Here is a 21,494-nt window from a genome sequence, read left to right on the forward strand (position 1 = left end):
TTAGGAAGCTAATTATGGATAATTGAAAGCAGGGAGTAGGAATGGGAATACTTAGGTGACCTTAATTCCAGCTGTCACTAATACACATAACTATAATGAAACACTCATGTCATTACATGCCTTTGAAATTGGTTGCACCAAGCATAAGCATGGCACTTTAAATCCTGACGTTATCCCATGTATTAGTCCTCTTAATTTCTTTTATCCGAAAGACCAATCATTTTAGGAACTACTGTACTAGGACAATTATTCCTCTTTTGCAGCTCTTGCCTGCGGGAACCATCCAGCTGAGCTCCTTACTGCAGTGCAGTCAGGCAGTGCTTACTCACCCCTCAGCTTCAGCAGCCCTGTTAGCTTAAACCCCGTGAGGAGTTTGTGATGCCATTTGCAGATGTTTGGGATCACACAGCTCTTGCCCACTGTGATGTGTGCTGTCTTCGTGTGTGTATGGTTTCTGATGGGAAGGTTTCTGATCCTCTGGTTTGCTGGAGGCATGGGGACCATTGCACTTGCTCTCATTCAGGTCCATTTTCTTCACCTTGGGCAAGGACTGTGGCTGTAGGGCTGTTGTAGTCATTGGAATGTCTGTTTCCAAGGAGAGTGTGATGTCCACATCCTGGTTTGGGACAGCGCCACATTCTTTTTTTTGCTGTCTCTGTCAGTCTTTCTCCTTGTGTCCTCTCTCAACGCCTTAGTTGAAACCGGCAGTAAAAATGTCAGGTTCTCAAAGGAGCAGCTACTGGATTTGTATTATGGTCAGCTCTGAGGGTCTCAGCATGTTGAGCTGTAAATTGGGGAGAGTCACTGAATCAAGTGGTATGTTACAGTTAATATTTATGGTCAAAAAAGCTTTAAAAATCACTAATAATAGGCTCTACATCCTAAGTAGTTAGTGATGTAAGAGGAAGAACGTAGAACGAGGATAGCTGTTGAAGGACTAAACAACTGAAGGCAGCAGGCAAAAAAGCAATCCTATTGAGCAACAAGAGGCTTTGTGCTCCCAAGCCTACTGAATGCTTTTGAACATCCCATGTAAGTAACTCAGTGCATTCAGCAAGTATTCCAGAGGAGAGTTCTGTCAAACTAGATTTAAGATAACTTTTTCATAAGCCTTGTGACCCAGTGTGCAATGGCAGAGCAGTATGTGGTGGGAGAAAGCAAGGGCTTGACACAGCCGGCCTTGCTGGGTCACTTCCAGACACAGCCACACACCTGGGCAAGCCCAGCTCATGTCAGTTCAATACTACACTGGAGCAATGGGATACCTGTCGTGAGTTATTTCCAGAGCTTGGGTGTTTTTTGGGTCCCAGGGAAGAAGGACATACTGTGTGACTCTGAAATCACAAAGATTTCAGCAGGGTACTCATGAGCCTTAGAGGGTTGGGCATGGTGTGACACAAGAAAAAGAGTATGATGATGAGACCTGAAGTTGAGACAGAATAGGAAAAGAAGACTTGTTCATCAAAGTATGAAACAACTTCTGGCTACAAGGAACAAGGGAGAATTTCCTTTTTGTCTGGGTTTATACAAGTTTTGCCTTCTTATTGCATTTTTTGTGCTGGCCACTATTAGTTACTGTATTGGATGGACCAGCACTCATGAACAAAGTCCAGTTTGTCTAAGAAAATTGTTCTGCATGGACAGAAGTTTAGTAAAAAGTATAGAAAATATGAAATTAAACTGAGGAAATACCTGATGTCATTAAGCCAAGCTAGCCAGCAAACATTAGCTTAAAGAAAATCTCATTTGGAAAAATGCTAAAATAAAGGCTGTCAGGAAAATGCTTCTCACTTGAAAGGAGCAGGACTTGGCACTTGGTTCAGAAGGCTCGTAGACCTTGCCTGCAGCAACAGCTGTCACAGTTGAGCTGTTGCTAGACAAGGGCTAGGAAAAACAGTGAGATGCACTTGGTGGCAAATTTAAGGGATCTGGTCATGCCAGTGTCACTTTTGAGTGGCTGTAAACAAAGCAAAACATTGAAAATGAGTGTAAATGCTTCTCCCAAGCTGGACCAGGTCACAAAGTTCTAGTTGCTTTTGCTCCCAGGGTTGTGACTCACGCTGAAAAGAAAGCTATAAGCAGGCTCAAGAGAAATGTTTTCTGTTTGGTGTGTGAAAGGCTTCACCAAAAGATGAACAGTAAAAATATAAGGCAGAACATTAATCTCTGAGAGTTATTATCTGAAGGCATCTTCCTACATGCTCTCCTCTCATATAAACTCTGTATGAATATAAAGATTACTCTTAATAGTTCAGGTTACCAAAATCATAGTTGAAGGAAAGAAGAGATTTGGGTCATATTTGCCACATGAATTCATCAGCAGGTGAGCGGTGAGCCACAGTGCAGAGGTTTGTCTAGCCTTTCTTTCATGGTAAGACACAGTAGATTACAAAAGTAAAAAATGTTTGCTCACATTTGAAGGTGTTAAAGGCCCTGCAAGGTTCACAAAGCCACACTTCAGTTATTTTTGTCTGTGGGTGATGTAGTGCTAAGGCAACTCTTAAGGTGGGAAAGTTAGTGACAGTATGTAATAGGAAAAGTGTCTACTTCCTCATTCAGATATAAAAGTGTGAAAGAGAATCGAAGTAAGACAAATTTGGTATAATTTTAAATCATATGCTTCCTGTTCTCCCCCTGAAAGGAACTAACATGCCTTCTGGATTGAATGTTCTGAAAACAGTGTCTGCTACTGATAGTTTAGTTGCATTTGGACTCCATAGATTCTTTTTGTAAAAAGCACTGTGTGTAGCTGTGTTTTGTGAGACACCACTGGAAGTCTTTGTCTCTGCTGCAGCACATGGTGTTCCTGATCAGACTGTATAGTACATCTTGGAAGTGGTCCAGGCTGATGAGAAAAGGAGAAAGCTGAACATGTTGGGAGTATGAAAACCACAATCACACGAGCTGCTTAGGCTGTAACAAAGATACACAAGAGAATGGGTGATAGAAGTAAGGATCACTGTATCTACTGCTGAAATGCAGGTGGAAAGTGTAGCAAAAACACTTGACATCTGAGACAGTAAGGTATCTCGAAAACACGACTTTCAGGAGGAGATAAAGGAGTTGGGAATGTCAAATGGACGTAACCCTTTCTTGCAAGGGATTGTGAATTCCTTCCCTCTTCAGTCCCACACTGAAAGCCAGTCTGCTTTCTCTTTAATTGTTACCAGTGCAGCAGCTTGAGGTGTATCTCAGCCCAGCTCAAGGCTCTCTTTTGATTGCAAAGCACTCCGCAAAGAAGTCCCTGTCCCAAAGATCTCAAAAGTTCTCAGAGACAATGCAGCTGAAGATAGCACATGCCACTGCATGCCACAAAGCTGGCAGTGCTGCTTAGCCACATGCTTCTGCTTACACAATCACTGGTGAAGCAGTTAAGACTGTGACAGAAAGGATAGCAAATGCTATCACTAAAAAAAGACAAAGCAAAACCAACCCCTTTTTGTTTACAGGCAGCTACTTCCAATAACCAGGGGAGGTTGTGGTGGAACAGGATGCAGGGTTATAGGAAATAAAACTTTTTTTAACTGGATGCATCATAAAATGCAGTGGTAGCAGCTGGCAATCTGCAAAATGAGAGGATAAAATGCATTCTTCAGGTCTACAGTAGTTTGTTGCAGTTGAGATGTCTTTTTCCATAGAACTTTGTCTGTTCCAAATGCCAAACCAATTGCAGATTACTTGCCAGTAAGAGCAAGGTAAAACATCAGCTCAATGCATGACCATTAAAAATGTTTATTTTTTTCCTTACTAATGTATGCTTAAAATCACCTTAAAATAATAAATCGTGCAGTTTTCATCTTGAAATTATTCTGCTTCAATATCCCTGTGTAATGTCATGAAGCTTCATCTTAGGACAGCCAAGGCTGAAAAAGGGGGTGGGTTGTGTTACTTGGGAAGAATCACCCCCAGATTTCATGCTTATGTGCTTGTTTCCATATCTGAAAGATTTTAACATACTAGTTGTTTGAGAACCATTACTTTTTTCTTTCCTTTGGAAGACAGACCATCTTGAGACTTGGCTAAAACAGACTGCCTTTAAGGGCTATAAACAAACAGAAAAAGACAGCTTACATGATGTTGTAATTCTAAGCATTTCTACGCAGTTTTCCCTGTAATGCATTTGATGTTTACAGGATATGTTCAATTTACTGTGTCTTGTTGGTAAGAGGAGTTGCTACACAACTCACTAGTGACTCCGCTATTTCTCAATCCTTCAGTGATCCTGAGCCATTCCTGGCAGAATTTCATGCCATGTTATATCACACTGTGCTGTCTCAGGCCAATCATGCAATCTTGAGATGACATCTTGGCAGGATGTGGTTAAGAGGAACCAGTAAGGATGTTACTTGGAGATCGATTCCTTAGGAGTCCTAGATTTCCAATTTCTGATGAGAATTGCTTGATGATTGTCCAAGCATGTGGAAAATCACAGGGGTGATAGGGGAACATGATAATTGAATAATAATTTGAAATTACTGGTGTCTTTGCTACAGATTTCTATAAGACCAAGGGTAAATGCTGTGTCAGAAAGGAACCCTACAAGACTGCACTGCAGAGCACAGCATGCTGTATCCATTCTGTGGGCAGTCGTTAGGAAGCTGTGCTTTGGAACACTGCAGCAGTGTGCTCCAAGGATGTTTATGTATTTCTCATTATGCCTGGGAGTGCAGGAGACAGCACTGCAGTGGCACACTGATGTAGCCATAGGACATTTAGAAAAACAAGCTTGCTTTTTTAAGATGTGCCCTAGGCCAAATGGGAAATGGTTTGAAAAGGTCTGTGACAAATGTTATCTACAGGCTGGGCTGCATTATTTTCCTTGGCTCTGTAAGCTGTGAGTTTGTAACTGAATGCTGTTTTCTGAATGCTCCTTCCACCAATATGTCCACTTCCCTCCTTTTTGTTGTTATCTTATATTTTTCTTTTTTCAACAGATCGACAAGACATTTTACAATTCCATTTTAAGGAAAAAATACATCCGTTCACGCTTAATCAGAGTGAGGTATGTGAGATTATAATAAATGCACGCAGCTGAGATAAAATTAAATGTACACTAAGCCCAGCTAGATCTGGTTCAGTAAAGTGTATTGTGTGTAAAACCACAGCACAATCCCTAACTGAGCATAATCTGGTTCTGAACCTTACTCTCCTTTGGATCTTAATGCAGAAGATACCCTTCAGTCAGTCCAAATTCCAACATGTTTGTGTTCAGATCTTGACCAAGCTTTAGCTAATAAAGCAGAGATAACTAAAGCTATCTAAAACCAAAAAGGATTTTCAAAACTATTTCTTACACTGCAATACAGATGTCATTTCTAGTATTTCTATTGTGCTGGGCTTGTCAAGTAAAACCAGGCTGTGCTGGCTCAGAAAGTCCCACTTACCATTGTGGCTCTAAGAATGGGCATAAATAGGTGCCCAGGGAACAGTAGCAGCACAACAGACCTGTATGATAACTGCTTCTTGGCATGCTCCCTGCCTCCAGCTATTTACCACTTGGGAGTTCTTGAAGTGGTTGTGGTTTGTTTAGCAGCCCTCGGTGGCATTATTTCCCAAGGACTTGTCTACTGTCTCCAGGACTCTTGAAATCCGTGCACCTCAGTCCTTTAGGAAGTGGATACTTGTGAAGAACCACGTTCTTTGGATCATTCAGTGACCCCTAGTTCTTGGGCTGGAAGAGGTGATGAAAAGTTGATCACTACCTCTCCTCTCCATGCAATTAGTGATACTGGACACTCCCATCATATCCCTTTTCTCTCTTGTATTCAATAAGATCCACCCTTTTATTTTATTTTATTTTTTTCAGCTGGAAGTCCCAGTCTACTTAGCCATTCTTTGCAGAAACTGTTTCTTATCCTGTTCCATGTATCTTTCAGGTCTGCTGTTCCTGCTTTTTGAGATGAAGGGGTCAGACCCATAGTTGGGATTATCACTGAGAAATCTGGAGCTTTTTTCCCTCTTTTGCTCTCTGTTCAACTGCCAATAATACGTAATGTTCAATTTGAATTTTTAACCACTGTTAAGTGCTGAAAACGATCTTTTTATATAACTGTCTATTGTAGTATTAAGATCTTGCTCCTGAGTGACAGTGGCCATCACTTTGCAAATAAACCTTGAATGTCTTCATAATCATACACTAAAGCTGCAAGACTAAGTTCTAAAGATCTAATCCTCGTGAATGTGTTTCTCCTTGTTCTTACACGGTTTGTGACATCCTGCCTCTTCCTCTACCTTAGCTTAATCCCCAGCTACACACAAATCATTATTTGAATGTAGCTTTAAGGATATTTTTTGATACTGACTAGAGTGTTGCAAGTGTAAACAGGGTGATTCAAGGATCTGAGAGGCCAATATGTAGGGATAAGTGTATTTTTCATTACTTCTTGTTCCCAAGGACAGACTGAGGTACTTGTAATGTTTGCTGTGTTGGATGCAAGATTTGTATGCTCCAAAGCTTGTTTGCTTTTTCAGATACCTACTCTTTATGCTTCTTCAAGGGCTCAGACTGCAAGTTCTTTTGAGCAGGGTCGTGGTTGTGAATTTACTTGGAAAGCACCGTGCATATTTTTTGTCTCAGTATAAGCAATGCATTAACAATAATGCCCACTGCTCACTGACAAAGACAATACTAATCTTGACTAGGTGTCCTTGTCTCTGGATCTCTGCTATATAATAAGTGAATCAAGGTGGGCAGTACTTACCTGAGGGTTTGGAGAGGTGTGGTGTGCTTGCAAGAATTGATAGGGTAATTCCAGTGTGGCATAGCACAGGAAGAGGAGTGGGGGGAGAGGTGAGGGAACACCTCAGAAATGCAGAGCAACACCCACAGTTGGATCAGATAATATCTGGAAAATAAACGAAGTGGCAATCAGGCTGAAGTTGGCACAAATGGAAAAAACAGTCTGTTGAAAAGTTCACATATGACTACCCAGTCTGAATTATGAGATCCTTGAGGCAAGGAGTGTGTCTTTTTGCTCACCTACAAACCGCTTCATATGTGTTGGTGTGCTTAAAACACATGGCCTTTTATTTCCTTTCACTGGTGATATCAGGAATGGCTGTTTCAATTTAGTACGTGTTCCTTTCAAAGATTAAAGCCTGATTGCATGAGTTCTGTATAAGCTGCCTGTCTCCTATTTTTCCTGTATGTAATTACAAATTTCCAAGACAGTGAGATATAACTGGAAGATCTTCTCTTTTCCTTTCCTATCTAAAGACAGAGCAACCTGCTTTTAGCTCTCCTCCTGTATGAAGTAACTGTGATTTCATCTGTTGTGGCTTGTGTCTCATTGCTTCTTGGTTCAGGTGGGAGGAGGCACAAGAGAGAAGGTTCCTGGTGCAAGCTCTTACCTTCCCTTTGTGATGACCAGGGATAAGCCATCTGCGAGCACAGAACAAGATTTACTATCCCAGATTAGTCAGTTTGATGTTTGTAGTCTATCATTCCATCTCGCACTATCTGATGCTTTAAGGAAAAAGAAACACTACTACCAGGTGAATTCAACCTGTTACAAGATTTTTCCCCCTTTTCTTTCCTCTGATCTTACATTAAAACTGTGAATTTTGTATCTCAATGCGTGTGCTGCTTGCACTTTTCAATGAGGTGTTAAAGGCCCCTTTTGTGATCCATCTCTGTGACTTTAATAAATAGAGTGTGGGTATGCTGCCAAGTTTCATTTAATGTTGCACAACATGAGGTTATTAGGAACATTCTCCAAGAGGCTGCAGTGATGGAATTAGGTTGTGTGGTTCCTCCCCTTTGCTCAAGTACCTTTTTGATGATGATTGGAAATTTTTATTCTGTGTATGTACAGGGCCCTGGAAAGGTCTGTGTAGATACCTCATGTTTTTGAAGTGTTGTGTATACAGCTTTTCATTGTAATCAAATCAGTTCATTCCTTCCTCTCATGTGTCTCAGGCATGTAGTCAGTGACTGCTTTCCACACTCCATTATAAAATCGGTCTGGCCATTTGTTTACAGAAAGCATCATGCTTTCTCCTAGCCTATGATGCATTTGACCATTCAGCGTTTGCTTGGATTTCTTTTGGAAATTTCTTCTCCTAAATGTTTGAAAACGTATCGAATCTTTTATGCTACATTGCCATTGCTAGAGGAGCTAAGATAAAAGCTAAGAAATGCAGAAATGGGCTGAAGGTAACCAGACTCTCATTGGTTTGTAGCCCAGATGCTGATGGTGTGACGGCAGAGGCTTTGCTCACATTCTGGTTCTCCTCCACGGATTCTAGAGAAGCATTGCGGGAAAGAGTTGGAAAGATCTTACGGAGGGGCCTGAAAAAATACACAGGCCCTCTGCGAATAAATGTCAGATCTTCTACCGTCTCAAGTAAGTATATCACATTTCTTTTAAAAGTAGTTCTTTTCATTTTCTGATTGATGGGACTTGATTTTTCCCTTTTGATGATTGCTTTTTGATGTTACTGTGTCTGAATGACAGTCTTCCCTGCTCCTTAAGTTAGAACAAAATCAGTGGCAAACCCCCCAAAGTCTTTAAAAAATACCTTAAATACGGATAAATGGGAGCAGTTGCTTTGTGGTTTCACAGTACAGCCTCAGCCTTCCTCCAAACTGCAGTACCAACTTTATGTTACTGTCATGGAGCCTGAAAGTGCAGGAAGTATACTTGGATGAATAGGGGAAAGAACCACCGCACCTAAAAAAATATATTTGGTGGGAGGATCAAAACCCTTGCAAATTCCTCAGAGGAAAGGGAAAGAAAGGGATAATGTTCTTATCTACATGACTTCTCAGCTGGGGATTCTATCCCCTTCTTTGCAAAGCAGACCTGAATCTTCAGGATATGAAAATTAACTGCACTATCTTCTACACTTCAGTTCTGCTACAGAATTTTTGTGCAGGCTTAGACTCTTGTCTCTGTCTTGGCTTCAGTTACATATAGTCAGCAATTTTTCTGTATGTCAGACTCTTCAAGAATGAGTTGCTGGTTGAGAGGCAGGGACAGATACTTGCTCCATTTGTTTTTGCGGAACTGCTTACTCCTAAGTGCAAGGGTGACAGTACAGTATAGGGTGGGTACTTGCTGCTTGCTGTTCCACACTAGACTACTTGAACCAGCAGAAATCTGCAGAGGTTAGACAGCTGTATTTAGAGACCAAGAAAGCTGGGCCAGATTCCATGCTGGATGGATCCAGACTTCCTCCCACTCAGAAATGAGCAGGAGCAACATCTTGTTCCTCTCCTTGGTGCTTAAACTTGGCACATATTTGCATTGTGGTAATGCAATGAAACTCAAATACGAGCTGTCACACCCCCATTGTTTCTTGATGGGCCAACCAGCCTTCCCCTTTGGAATGGCTCAGGATGATAGGTGACATCCCTCTGGGCAAATAGTCACCTTTTCCCTGCAGTGTTGTTTATATGCCAGTAGTTCCTGTTCAACAAAGTGCACATGTAAATTCTCCCAGATAAAAATAGTGTGTAGGCATCAGAGAGAGATTCAAAGAGTTTTGGTTTTTGTTTAGACACTTGGGTCATGGGTTAGTGAATTTTGAATCTTCAGTTTAATTTGATGCTTTACATAAAGGATAAAATTGGAAAGAGTTACAAAAATTATTGTCAAAAAAAGGACTGTGATCTTATCAAGTTATCTGATTACCTGCTTCTATTCAGTCTGGTAAATGTGGGAAGTGACTCAAAACTGTTTTACTTGACCTTGAACTGCACCAGCATCGTTACAGTAATGCACTAATAGCTAATTTAAAAATTGGCTAATATAATTGAATTGCAATGTTTTCATTAAATAGTCTCACTAAGAGATGGCATCTATGTTACTTTATCAAAGTTGTGTGACAAACTTTGTTTTGCTTCTCTTGGCTCTCCCAGCCTAACCATAAAACACTGACTACATAGGTCAGCTACTCATTACAGGACTAGCATTGTGCAAGTGCTATGAGTGACACAAAGGAACATAAACAATACCTTGGTATTTCCAAGAGATAACAATAAAAGGTTGTCAAAAAAAAATTTTATCTTTCTTTGCTAATAGGATTTCAGCACTGATACGAAGCTTAGGCAAGCTCCTGGATGGTGCTGCCATTTCAGGTCGACTCAAGAGAAGAGTATAGAATGGAGCACTCCTGTGCTTTTAGAGAAGATGCTGGTCTCAATTTATAAAACTTGTCACATTCCTCACACCAGGGAGAAGTGACAGTTTTCAGAAGGTCCTAGAGGTCCAGAGAAGAATCTAGGTTTTGCATTTTCTATTTTTCTCTCCCCTCCTGAAATAAGTGGTCCACCATTAGTATTTAAACCATGGAAACCTTAGAAGCCCTAGACTTTTTCCATGCTCTGCAGGCACCTTTCTAAATCTTGCTTCATTGCACCTTTTTGCCAGCTGGAATCCTTATTTATCCTGAGGCATTCTCAGAACATTCTCATAAAGGCTTGTAAAAAATCATTAAGCTGTTCTTTGTAATCACCTTATGAAAAGATTCTAATTTAGGGGCCATGATATAGCTCAGTTTAGCTAAGCATAGCTCACTAGTTGAACAAATCCAGGTCAGGCACTTATTTATATCATATGCTAGGGGGAGTCTGATAAAGGGAACCTCCTTAAGTCTTCCTCCCCCGAAATAATAACCTTGTTGTTTAATACCATGTCTCAACTTGTGCTTCACTCACAAGTATTTGCCTTGAGAATCAGCTCCAACAAACTCCTCCAAACTGGATGCTACACTTGGGACCTCCAGCTGCAGTTCAGGGCAGCACTACAACACTTAGGAGTCTGCCAGACCAGGGGTAGAACTTGCTTTGCCTCTGCATTCCTGAGGATTGGGAATAAAGAGGGGGTAAAGTCTAAGCTGACAATATTTTATTAGTTAACTTTTTTTCCAAAAAGAGAGAGAAGCTTGATCATACATATGTGAGAATATTAAAAATGTGCAAAACTTCAAGGAAATAACATAATATTGGTCTGGTTTGTAGACAAACAACATAATAATCTCTGGTTTGTCTCTCACTAAACTGTAGATGTTCTTTACATATGACTGCAAAAATACATTTTTGTCAGAGTACCTTCAAATGTATTATTACTGAAGTTCCTGCTTTCTTATTTAGCTAGATTTCAGCATCCCCTGGTCAAGGATGGTTTATATCCAGACATTCCCTCTGATTTTTATAGAATATAAGAACTGATAGAATTCTCTGCACCTGTGTACAAACCCCACTAGAAGCCCAAATATTTTTCAGTGAGGAATTAAGCAAACTACTTCCTACCTTCCCTGAAGAGCAGTGCAAGGACAATCAAAGTGAGATATCAAAGTGTCAGATGACTTGGAAACACCCATGTTAGGACTTGCTCTTCCACTGGCACTGAAAGAAGGTGTTGCAGTTTGCCTTCTGTATAGTTCTGGCACCAAAGCGTTATCCTACAAGGCTGATTTATTTTCCTGAGGGTTTCTTGGTTAGAAGTAAAGTCACCTGACAGTCTGGATCCCTATTAAGCAAAGTGTAGAGCACCTTGCCAGACTATTTCCCTTTGTCAGGTAGGTTGGAAGTATCCCAAAATGTATTTTTGGGAATGTACTTCTGATGTCAGAAAGCAGCTGGTTGCAAGATCACTGGCACTGTTCAAAGTGAGTAGGAAGTATTCCCACCTGTTGCACAGCCAAAGGTTTTGACTGTGAATAACGAGTCATGAATTGGTTTTGATCGACAAGCCAACTGTTATTGTTTCAATTTATCTGGAATCTGGGGCTTGCTAAAGCTCCTAACAACTACAAAGCACAGAACCTGGCAGACAGATTTTTACTTCTTTATCGAGTCTTCTGTGGGAGTCATGCAGATGACTCTGTCTGACAGGATTGATGAGGAATGTTCCAGGTCAAATAATGTATGTAGCAGTCTGGATTTTTGCACTTTATCAGCCACAACAGCACCTCGGGGGAGTGGAACTGGACATGCATCTGTATATTGGGAAACACTGGAGATCTGATATTCCTCCACTTTGAGGTCACTAGTTTGGCACAAGGTCATACATTTCAGTAAGAGTCTAGAGAGAATGATTGAAATGGGAGGGACTGAAATGTATTTTAAAATGAGTATTTTGCAAGGACATGCTTGTGATAAAGGAATTAAGCAGAAAGTCATCCTGACCTAACTTCTCGTGACCCAGATACATTAATTTAATTGATTTTCTCACTCAAATTTTAGTTTTCCCTTGCCTTGCTTGAAGAGGTTGAGAGCAATTTGGGCTGCCTTTACTGTAGTGAGACCTTAATTGCAGCTGGGGCATGAGTGTAGGTCAGCAAGAAAAGTAATGTTAAAAATTGTATCTGTTTGGATACCTGCAACACAGCTGGTACATAGCAGACCCCTCCTCGGGCTGCAGGACAACCGTATGGAGTAGGAAGTACACTGTGAAGTACGGACCTCTATCTGCCTCACAGACAGAATTAAGATGTGGTTGATGGGGGACAGTGGAGGGAGTCATAGATGTGAGGACAGGTGCAGTGAACATCAGCAGGGAGGGAACAGCTGGGTGACAGGGACAATTACAGGCACAAAGCAGTTGTCATGTCTCTATCAGGTTACTCTGTTGAAGGAATGACAATTGCATCACCGAAATCTAAGCCATGTTTTGCTACTTCCACAAGGGTGCATAACTCTGGGGAGGTAGTTCCTGTTGAGAGAGCAGTGAGACTATTGGAAGGTTAGTGGAGAGACATTTTACGATGTATGCACTGTGTAACCACACAAGAGCATGCCTTTCCTGCTGAACCCAAAGCTCATGTTTTGTCATCTTTCAGGAAATTCTTGCAGTTCCTTTTGGGTACAGTTTTTGGAACATGACTGAATCTGCTGCTCACTGCTCTCATTCCCATTTCCCCCAGTACTTCAGACCTTTGTGGTCTTTACTGTAATTAAAGAGCATTAGAGTAGAACTGTTATCCCCCCCTCTGTCTACACTGCAGGACAGATGCACTCTGTGACATTCCTCTCAGCTGCTCAGTTTGGTGACCTACTGAAACTTGCCAGTGCTCCTCTTTTTGCCTGCATTCGCTGTTGTTACCCTACATAACACTGGGTGAGCCCCTGTTTCTGAGATAGCTGAGAATTTTTTAGTTCTCTCTCCTTTCAAGAAAGTTGTTATTAAAATGTGGCAAAGGACAATGGGAAAAATGCTTCCTCTGCTCCCTGGTGCATTTCACAAAGCTGTGCTTCAAATGGATGTCCAAGAATGTGTTATGAGTATTGAAGCACATACTCTTTCTTATTTTTGTTTACAATCCTTTCCTCCATTCATACCCCTTTTAAGATAATCTCTACGTTACCTTCTCCGTGTGAAAAAACACCTTAGACAAACAAGATGTGAGAACTTGATGTACTAGAAGATGGAACAAACACACAGTTTGCCTTTGAGACTAGAAGTTATGTTTTCACATCTGGAAAATCACGTGTGGAAACCTATAAAGAAAATCCAGTTTCTTTTAGGAATCAACACCTGTGAAAAATTACGTAATTAGGTAAAGCTGCATCAGATTTTTAAAGCAGATTTATCATCTTTAATTTTGCAGCCATCTCTGGCCCTTTCTATGCTGAAAATGCATAATATCCCCTAATAATTAATTTGCCTGCCTTGCTTGCACTATGTCAACATAATGCCTGATACACTTATGTCACAGCTCTGACTGATCTTTTCCTTTTAACATAAACACTGAACTCTGTGGATAAAATGAAATGAGGCAGTGGACACAAGACTGATTCCTCTGATGCAGTGACACTGATATTATTTAGGGATGTAGCAAAGTGAGCACATTTTTCCACAGGAACTTTTGAACCCCTCACAGATAAGATAGCCCATTCACTCTGCAGTTAACTATGAGCATTTCCTTCCATGTTTGCTCAAACATGTATGTTGAGGAGAGGAGTAAAAAAGTTATTTACTGATAATTTATTAACCTTACATCGTAAATGCAAGTCAATTTTCTCATTAATAATAAATTAAGAACTTAAGTGTGTTTTAGAGTTATTTTGTTGAATAAATAGGCAAAATAACTGTATTAACAAAATTGCTTGTCCAGTTGGAGAATAGAGCACTCTTCTGAGAGACGAAATCCCTAAGCTGCACTTCAATAGATTGCTGTGATTTTAATTTAAACATTAGTTTTCTCATTAAAGTTAAGCAAGCTGGAATGCAATAGCAAGCTCCATTTTACAGGTAGTCAATGCAGATTCAAGTGGAACTTGTTTACAGTAGAAGCTTGAACAATGTTTTCCTAAATGTGGCACAACTACTTTTGCAGCCATATGTGGTTGGGACAAGATATGACACTTTAATTGTTACTAATTGATGCTTTTTCTTGGTAGTGCAAACAACTAGGGCAACTAGTAAATGAGCAGGGCAGAGAAATTGTCTCTCGTGCCTTACAAGTGACTGCTTCAAGGCAGGGCTTACAACACATTGGCTGGCACAATGTGAACATCTGTGCTCTTGACCAGGCCAAAATGTGAAGCTGGTAACAAATGAAGTCGAGCCCCTAACAAGGTAAACCAGTAAGAAACCTGATTTTCATCAGTATCATGTAACCCAAAGTGCTCCCTGCTTTTGATGGGATCTACTATGGGCTCAGCCTATCTGAAAATAGGGTCAGTTACTTCAGTTTTCTAAACACATGCATGTGCTCTGCATCTGGGACCCCACCCTGTGAATACAGCACTGAATTTGCTGGCAGGGTATCACTGGCCTTTTTCCTTCAGCAGTGGATGGGTTGGAGAGTACAGCAGCTGCATAGTAGTGATATATTATGCTGAAATTCAAAGCTGTACAGACTGGCAGTGTGTGTGTGGAAAGGTTGTTTTTCCAACTACCCAGAAGTCGGTCCAACTGGGAGCAATGGGTAAAATTTTGCCCATGTGAGGTTCATACTTTTTCTAGGTGCCTCATGAAAAGGCAACCAGAGATACAGACAGGTGCCTTGCAGAACACCTGTGACTCACAGCAAAACTCGATGCAGTGGGAACATGCCAATAGAATTGCTTCCGGCACTGCACTTGAACAAGCTGGTTGCTCCTTTTGTCTTCTCAATGAGCTTTGCAACATAATGTAAGTGATAATAATTGGCTGCAGGCTTTATAATTACGAATTATGAGGTAAATGTCTCTCCACCCAGAGAAAAGCTAAAAAACATTGTTATCAATAGTGCACTTAAAGGCAAAAGGTCCTCTTTCGTGAATTACATTTGTTGATTTCTTACCAGTTTCCAGCTACAAAGTATTAGTGTGACTCAAATTATGAACTGCTTCTGAAGGCTGTATGAATTTCTAGGAAAACACTGGATGCTCATCAAAGTTGAAAGAAACAAGTAGGGCCAGATTTTTCAAAGCCAATATAAATATATGGGGGAAGTGGCCAAATCCATAGTACAGCTTAGCAGACAGTAATGTTTACACCACCACTGAATCCCTCTGCTGACCTAGCTTTTGCTCTCTGGTATTACTCCATTGTGATGTAAGGGGTCTTGGAGACAACCAACCATATTTTCCATAGAAATTCACAGAATACAACTAGTGTTACTGAAATGCAGAAGTACCTGTACTTTTAGTGTTTTCCTCCTTCTCTCATATGAATTCAGAAAGTACAAGTGAGCATTTTTACTTGAAAGAGGACCTTGCAAGTCATTGCCTGCCCACCAGTAAAACTTAGTTATCTTTAATATGCGAACAGTTCCTGTTCGTAGTGAATAAAGACTGTGTTGCTATAGAAGTGCCCAATTTTAACTCACCTCCCATTCTTACAAAATAAAGCAGTGGTTGCATGCACATATGGCAGCCCTAGCACTGCCTTTGGTCTGTAACATGCCCTGCAGACAAGCTGTACATATGCTGGAGTTCTGCTTGTTTCCTTTTTTCTACCATAATCTGCTTACTGTCACATTAAGAAATGAGTGAGCACACGTCTGGTACTGGTGGATTGCAAATAGACAATTCACCCTGCATACCTGAAGGAGTGTCAAGCCTGCAAGCAAAACACACGTGATACAAACCCAGCAGGTGACAAGTGTGAGCCAGAGCCCTTTGCATTCAAAAGAGATTCCTCCTGACGTGGTGTGGGTTTGGCACAAAACTAGGATATTATTCTGTGTAGCAGCAAAGAGAAATGAAGGACGTGAATAAGGACAGGGATCTGCTGAGAAAGCCTATCCAGACACAAAATATGAAGTTGTTGACACTAGTATAGAATCACTATATAATTAAAAAAATGCATTGAACTTGAGGTTTTTTTTAAATTAGTATTATTTTTAAAATTGTTTTGAATGCTGGAAACTACAGTGGTAGCTCTAGTAAAAAACAGCTTTCTGGAAGAAAGGAGATAGATTTAGACCTTGAGCCAATGCTTGTTATTGTCAGCATGAGCATACCATATTGTCAGTAAACATACAACATGCACATTAAAGGAGGGAATGTATTGCTAGAACCTGCTGTGCCATGCAATAAATTGCTATTAACTATCTATTTCAGTATTAATAGTGTACCAATAAGATAGGAGAAAGGAGAGTGAGCCACTGCTATCGTAAGCTTCCATTGCTGCAGTGAAGTGAGTGCCTTCTGATCTTGAAGAGGGCACAGACGGAGTACCAGATCTTGTCTGCCCCTCACTTGGGTGTAACATGTGGCCTGTTAATTTTTTTTTGCAAAAAAGAGGAACTTCAAAAATTTCCACCATATAAATTTCTCCCCAAGCAAATTGTGGATCTTGAGAAATACAGGACTTGTTTTGTCTGTACTCCTTTCCAGAAACACCGGGGCCCAGCAGTGCCTGCTCCTCAGAAGACACTGACTGCAGAAGAGTGCAACAGCCAGCACATGAACATGATCATATATGAGCTCCCCTGGTTTCTGTAGCAGCCCCCTCAGCCATGCCCACTGTGTGCCCTGGACTCAAATACCTGTCGGGGGAATGACCATGCAGATGGGAAATCTTGTCTGTGTTTACCCTGACTGTGTGTTTGTTTGTTTGTTTGTTTCAGATGTGGAGCCAAAAAGAGCAGAAGCCATCTTCAATGACAGTAAGTGAGGCTTTTTTAAAATATCAGAAATCTCTGATTTTTTAAAATTAGCATTAAGAATCTCTGAGCACTTTTCCTGGCCCTTAAGAGCCTTTTCTCACCCTTCTGTCTAATGAATGTGACCTTGTACTCTCAGAACTTGGGACTGTGTCATTTTCTTTAGTGTGCATTGGAAGGAAAGAGGTACCATAAGGAAATGTATAGAACTTACATCAGCCTGTGATTATAATCAAAATGTTCTGGAATTTGGAATGGCTAACAGCACAAAATTATTCCTCATGGAAATATATGGAAATGTGACTGGTTTTCTCAATGCATTGCTGTAGGGGTTAGATAGAGATACCTTGTTTTAGAGATGTTTTTAAGTTTTCAGAGAAAGAAGTCTGCTTGCTTGGAGATAAAATAGTCATAAAAGCTATTTTTGCTTACAAAGATAGATATCTTAGCTATATTTGCAAAAAGTTGTGTTTCTTTCAACTCTAAGAAGGTTTGATCAGTTCCTTGGCAATAAACTATCAAACAATGAAAGACTAAATTACATCACTTTTTGTGTCTGACTTAGGTGCTGGTGTTCTGGGGCTCTGATGAAACTGTGAGGTTTTTTTCCTGTGTTTTGAACATTGACTGCTCAGGTGGTTGGTAGGATTGTGCCGTTTTAGGACCAGTTACTGAACATTACAAAGAGCTTTCAGGAAGGAAAAAAGTTCAGACAGTCTTATGAACTATGGTATATTCTGAAGTTTGTCTTTCAAACAAAACTTCCGGACAAGTAGATTTAGATTTCACTGATTTCCTTCATTGTAGTTTTAAATCTCAGAACAGGGCAGATGCTGCACTGAGCCCATGAATTTCTCGATATTGTGTGACTTTTCTTTCTTCTTCTAAATTCATGAACAGCTTTCAATCTGTTGTAGTATTCCTGCCACTTTTGACTATAAAGTATTGTTAACATAATGTTGGCAGATCCTAGCAGGAAAGGGATGAGGTTACACTCTGTGTAGCTCCAGTGTTTCAGTTCTGAGGATTTCAAGGCCCCTGGGGCTGGCAGCTCCTCAGTGATGAATTACTGAGTTCTGCTTTGGCCCCCTCCTGGGTCACTGTCTGGGAGATGAGCCGGGCAGCAATGGTTTGGATTGTGTGGTCACTATGCAAATAATTTTCATCTCTGTCTCTTTTTCAATGAATTGGGATAGTCCTCTGTGTCAACTTTCCTAATGTCTAGCTGAAATTGGGACCTGGATGAAAACTAGTGGGTCTTGGTCCAGGTAGGATGGATTTGATGCTGTTTGGATGGGAGAAGACGGCTGAAGAAGGTCTGTTCATTGAGGAAGTTTCTAAAGCTATGCAGGAGCTTCAGCTGCTCCTGAATATCCTGAGTTTAATAGCTGAAACTATGGATATTTTAATTTCTCTCTGGGTTTGGATGAAAATGCTTATTTTGTGTCATGGATGCACACCATGCTGGAGGTATCCATGCCTTTTTCATCCCTGGTTGGAGTAGTGTGATGCTCTTTGCTTGAAGTGCCTCTCCAGGTCCAGTTGCACACTGCAGTGATCAGTTGCCTGTCTCCAGGTGACATCTTGCTGATGTAATCTGTGTGCATGCAAGGTAAAACCCCATGGCTTGGATCATTCCCACCTTAGGTTTTGCCTTTTTCATGTTTTATCCTAATGACAAATCACCTGGGACATAAAAGTTGGCAATCCCTGTATTTGGGAATTGTCTTGGGTGTGTGGTGAAGGATTTGATTCCTGAATTGGACTGCTCACACAGCTAAGCCTGAATGTTTGACCATCATGGCTTCCCATGATAGTCAGTTGTTCATTCAGGCTTCTAACACATGGGTTGTGCAAGAGGAGCTCTGATTTGAGGGGCTGGTGGAAGGTATGTTTTCTTGTTGATGTCAATAGGTGTAGAAGACATAGGTGGTGTGTAGTCTTACATTATGTTTTCCACAGTCATTTGCAGGAATATCTACTAAACAGAGGAATACCTAATACTCTCCTCATCCTTTTTGACAGTCTGTGGGTTACGGCAGAATAGATCAGTCAAGTCAATGGCAAAATCCTCATCGCTGAGAATCGTTGGTGGATTGTCTTCTGCAGAGACCGGGGATTGGCCGTGGCAGGCCAGCTTGCAGTACAATAACATCCATCGCTGTGGTGCCACACTCATCAGCAACACCTGGCTGGTATCTGCAGCTCACTGCTTCAGAGAGTAAGTTCCCATCTTAGAATCTGCAGCAGAATGTGCCCCTTGTGTATCAAGTTGTGTGGTTTTCCAGATTTGCACCACACCCCCGACTCTTTCCCAGAGAAACAATTTTGGAGGAGAAAAGTCAGGGTTAAGTAGGCCCATCAATTGGATGTTTCAATGAGAAATTAAAGACTGTCCCTTTGGAGCAGAACTGGAAATTTTATGAGTGAAAATCATTATTTGGCATATTGAGCAAAGATGAGCAGAAAAGTTAAAGTGACTGACATGGTGGAGTATTTGTTTCCTGTTACACTTCGTGTTTCTTAAATATATGCCTTAGTGTCACGATGAGGTTGCTGCCACTGCAGGCTGCTACCAGCAGTCACCCACCCCTCTATTCAGCCATTCACGCCCAGCATTTTTTGTTTAAAGCATGGCAACTGTGAATCTGCAAGGCATTTTCAGATGGACCAGCTGATTGAACAAATTATCAATGTGCAAAAATTGTACGGGAAACGAAGAGTTTACAGCGGAAGAGCTTTTTGATTTGACAACACCCTGTGGCCACACAATGGTTAGATCAGGGACAAGGAGCAGGGGAGGAGTACAAGACCATGGCTGAGGAGGGAATGCAGGAGTGCCCTCTTCTAGCAGCAGCCCACAGTTCTGTTATGGAAAGTGATGGATGCCACAACAGTCTACTAGAGAGCTGGCTTGAAGGAGTTTTACAGTAAAGGCACTCAGCAAATTTAAAGTCCCAAACATATATTTACCGCAAAATACTTACAGCACTCTTACCTTTTTCAGCATGACTCACCCTCAGAAGTGGACTGCCACTTTTGGAGCTCTTCTGAAGCCACCAAGCTTGAAGCGCTCAGTCAAGACAATTATTATTCATGAGAAGTACCTCTACCCAGAACATGACTATGACATTGCACTTGTGCAGCTCTCCAACCGAGTTGAGTTCACGAGCAGCATACACCGTGTCTGTCTGCCTGAGCCGTCTCAGACTTTTCCCTACAATATTTACGCTGTCATCACAGGCTGGGGAGCTCTTACCAACGACGGTGAGTCCTGAGTCTGCCAGATGACCTGTATGGTCCATAAACAGCGGCTCTGATCTGCTACTGAACTGATATCACTTCTGTAGCCACACGTTCTATGGCAGCAAGCCTAATGTTTGCAATAGGTTTGTTTAGTTGTAGGCATCACTTTCTTGTTCTAAAACTAGAATGGATAAAGACAGAGCTACAATCCACTGGCGCAGAAAAAAAGGAAGAAGACCCTTCTGTTTTCCCAGCCTTTCCATTCCATACTGTAAATTTTTAAGACAGGTAGTCCAGCCATGCACATGTTTGTACAGCACCTAAAAAACTATTTCCCCAGCACTAGCCAGAAGCTACAGAAAACTCTGTGAGCTTTCAGGTAAATGTGCAGAGCAAGCTGTGAATTACCCAAGTTCACGCTCTTACCAGGCCACACTAAGAGTGGATTTACCAATGGAATCAAGATGTCTTCATTTTTGTATCATCTGCCCAAATTGCTAGGTAATTTGTGTTCCGTGGAATGTGGAATTTGTGTTATATGGAACATGTATAAAATATATGGATTTACACTTAAGGCACTATGCAATCGTTACTTCAGTCTTAATGGTACAGTTCCCAAGTGAGTCTGTGATTCTATGTACATTCTCCTTAAGGGCCTGACCTAGACAGATCAACAAGCAAAACCTCCACATTAAACCAAATCAAGCTGGTCCTCCATAAGAGGACATTATCTTCCTGTATATTAACTACTGCTAAGTAATTATGTTGATAAATAACCAAATTGTATTGTCTCTCAGGTCCAGCCCCAAATGCTCTTCAGGAGGCAACAGTGAAACTTATTGACTCAGACACTTGCAACAGAGAAGAAGTGTATGATGGGGACATAACACCCAGGATGTTGTGTGCAGGATACTTGGAAGGAGGAGTAGATGCTTGTCAGGTAATTGTAGCTGAAAATTAGAAAGAAAAACTATTTTAATACTTACTGCAGTATCTGGTTGACCAAATCTTAATTGGACAGTGTATTAGTTCTTTAAATAGGCTCCATTCAAACAGGAATTAAGTTGTACAGTGAAATAGCATTCAGTATCCATCATTTAGCACTAAATGCTGTTATACTAGTTATGAGCTAAAAATTAGATGTCTCAAATAGCTAAAACCAGACATCTGTAGAGGTGAGAAGCAAGAAGGTTTAGAATGTTAAG

At 41.0% G+C, this 21,494-nt stretch overlaps 1 protein-coding gene across 1 annotated transcript in view; it reads left to right on the forward strand.

Moving 5' to 3' along the window:
• The window catches only part of LOC116444519 (transmembrane protease serine 11E-like), a 43,969-nt gene that overhangs the window by 18,691 nt on the left and 3,784 nt on the right, over positions 1 to 21,494 (forward strand). The window contains exons 5-10 of the mRNA XM_032110013.1: positions 4,935 to 5,002; positions 8,182 to 8,345; positions 17,008 to 17,046; positions 19,069 to 19,264; positions 20,051 to 20,310; positions 21,087 to 21,229. Coding sequence (XP_031965904.1) covers positions 4,935 to 5,002; positions 8,182 to 8,345; positions 17,008 to 17,046; positions 19,069 to 19,264; positions 20,051 to 20,310; positions 21,087 to 21,229 — 870 coding nt within the window. The remainder of the gene's footprint in view (positions 1 to 4,934; positions 5,003 to 8,181; positions 8,346 to 17,007; positions 17,047 to 19,068; positions 19,265 to 20,050; positions 20,311 to 21,086; positions 21,230 to 21,494) is intronic.

This window comes from Corvus moneduloides, chromosome 5 (genome assembly GCF_009650955.1).
Source record: "Corvus moneduloides isolate bCorMon1 chromosome 5, bCorMon1.pri, whole genome shotgun sequence".
In the NCBI taxonomy this organism is placed as follows: Eukaryota; Metazoa; Chordata; class Aves; order Passeriformes; family Corvidae; genus Corvus; species Corvus moneduloides.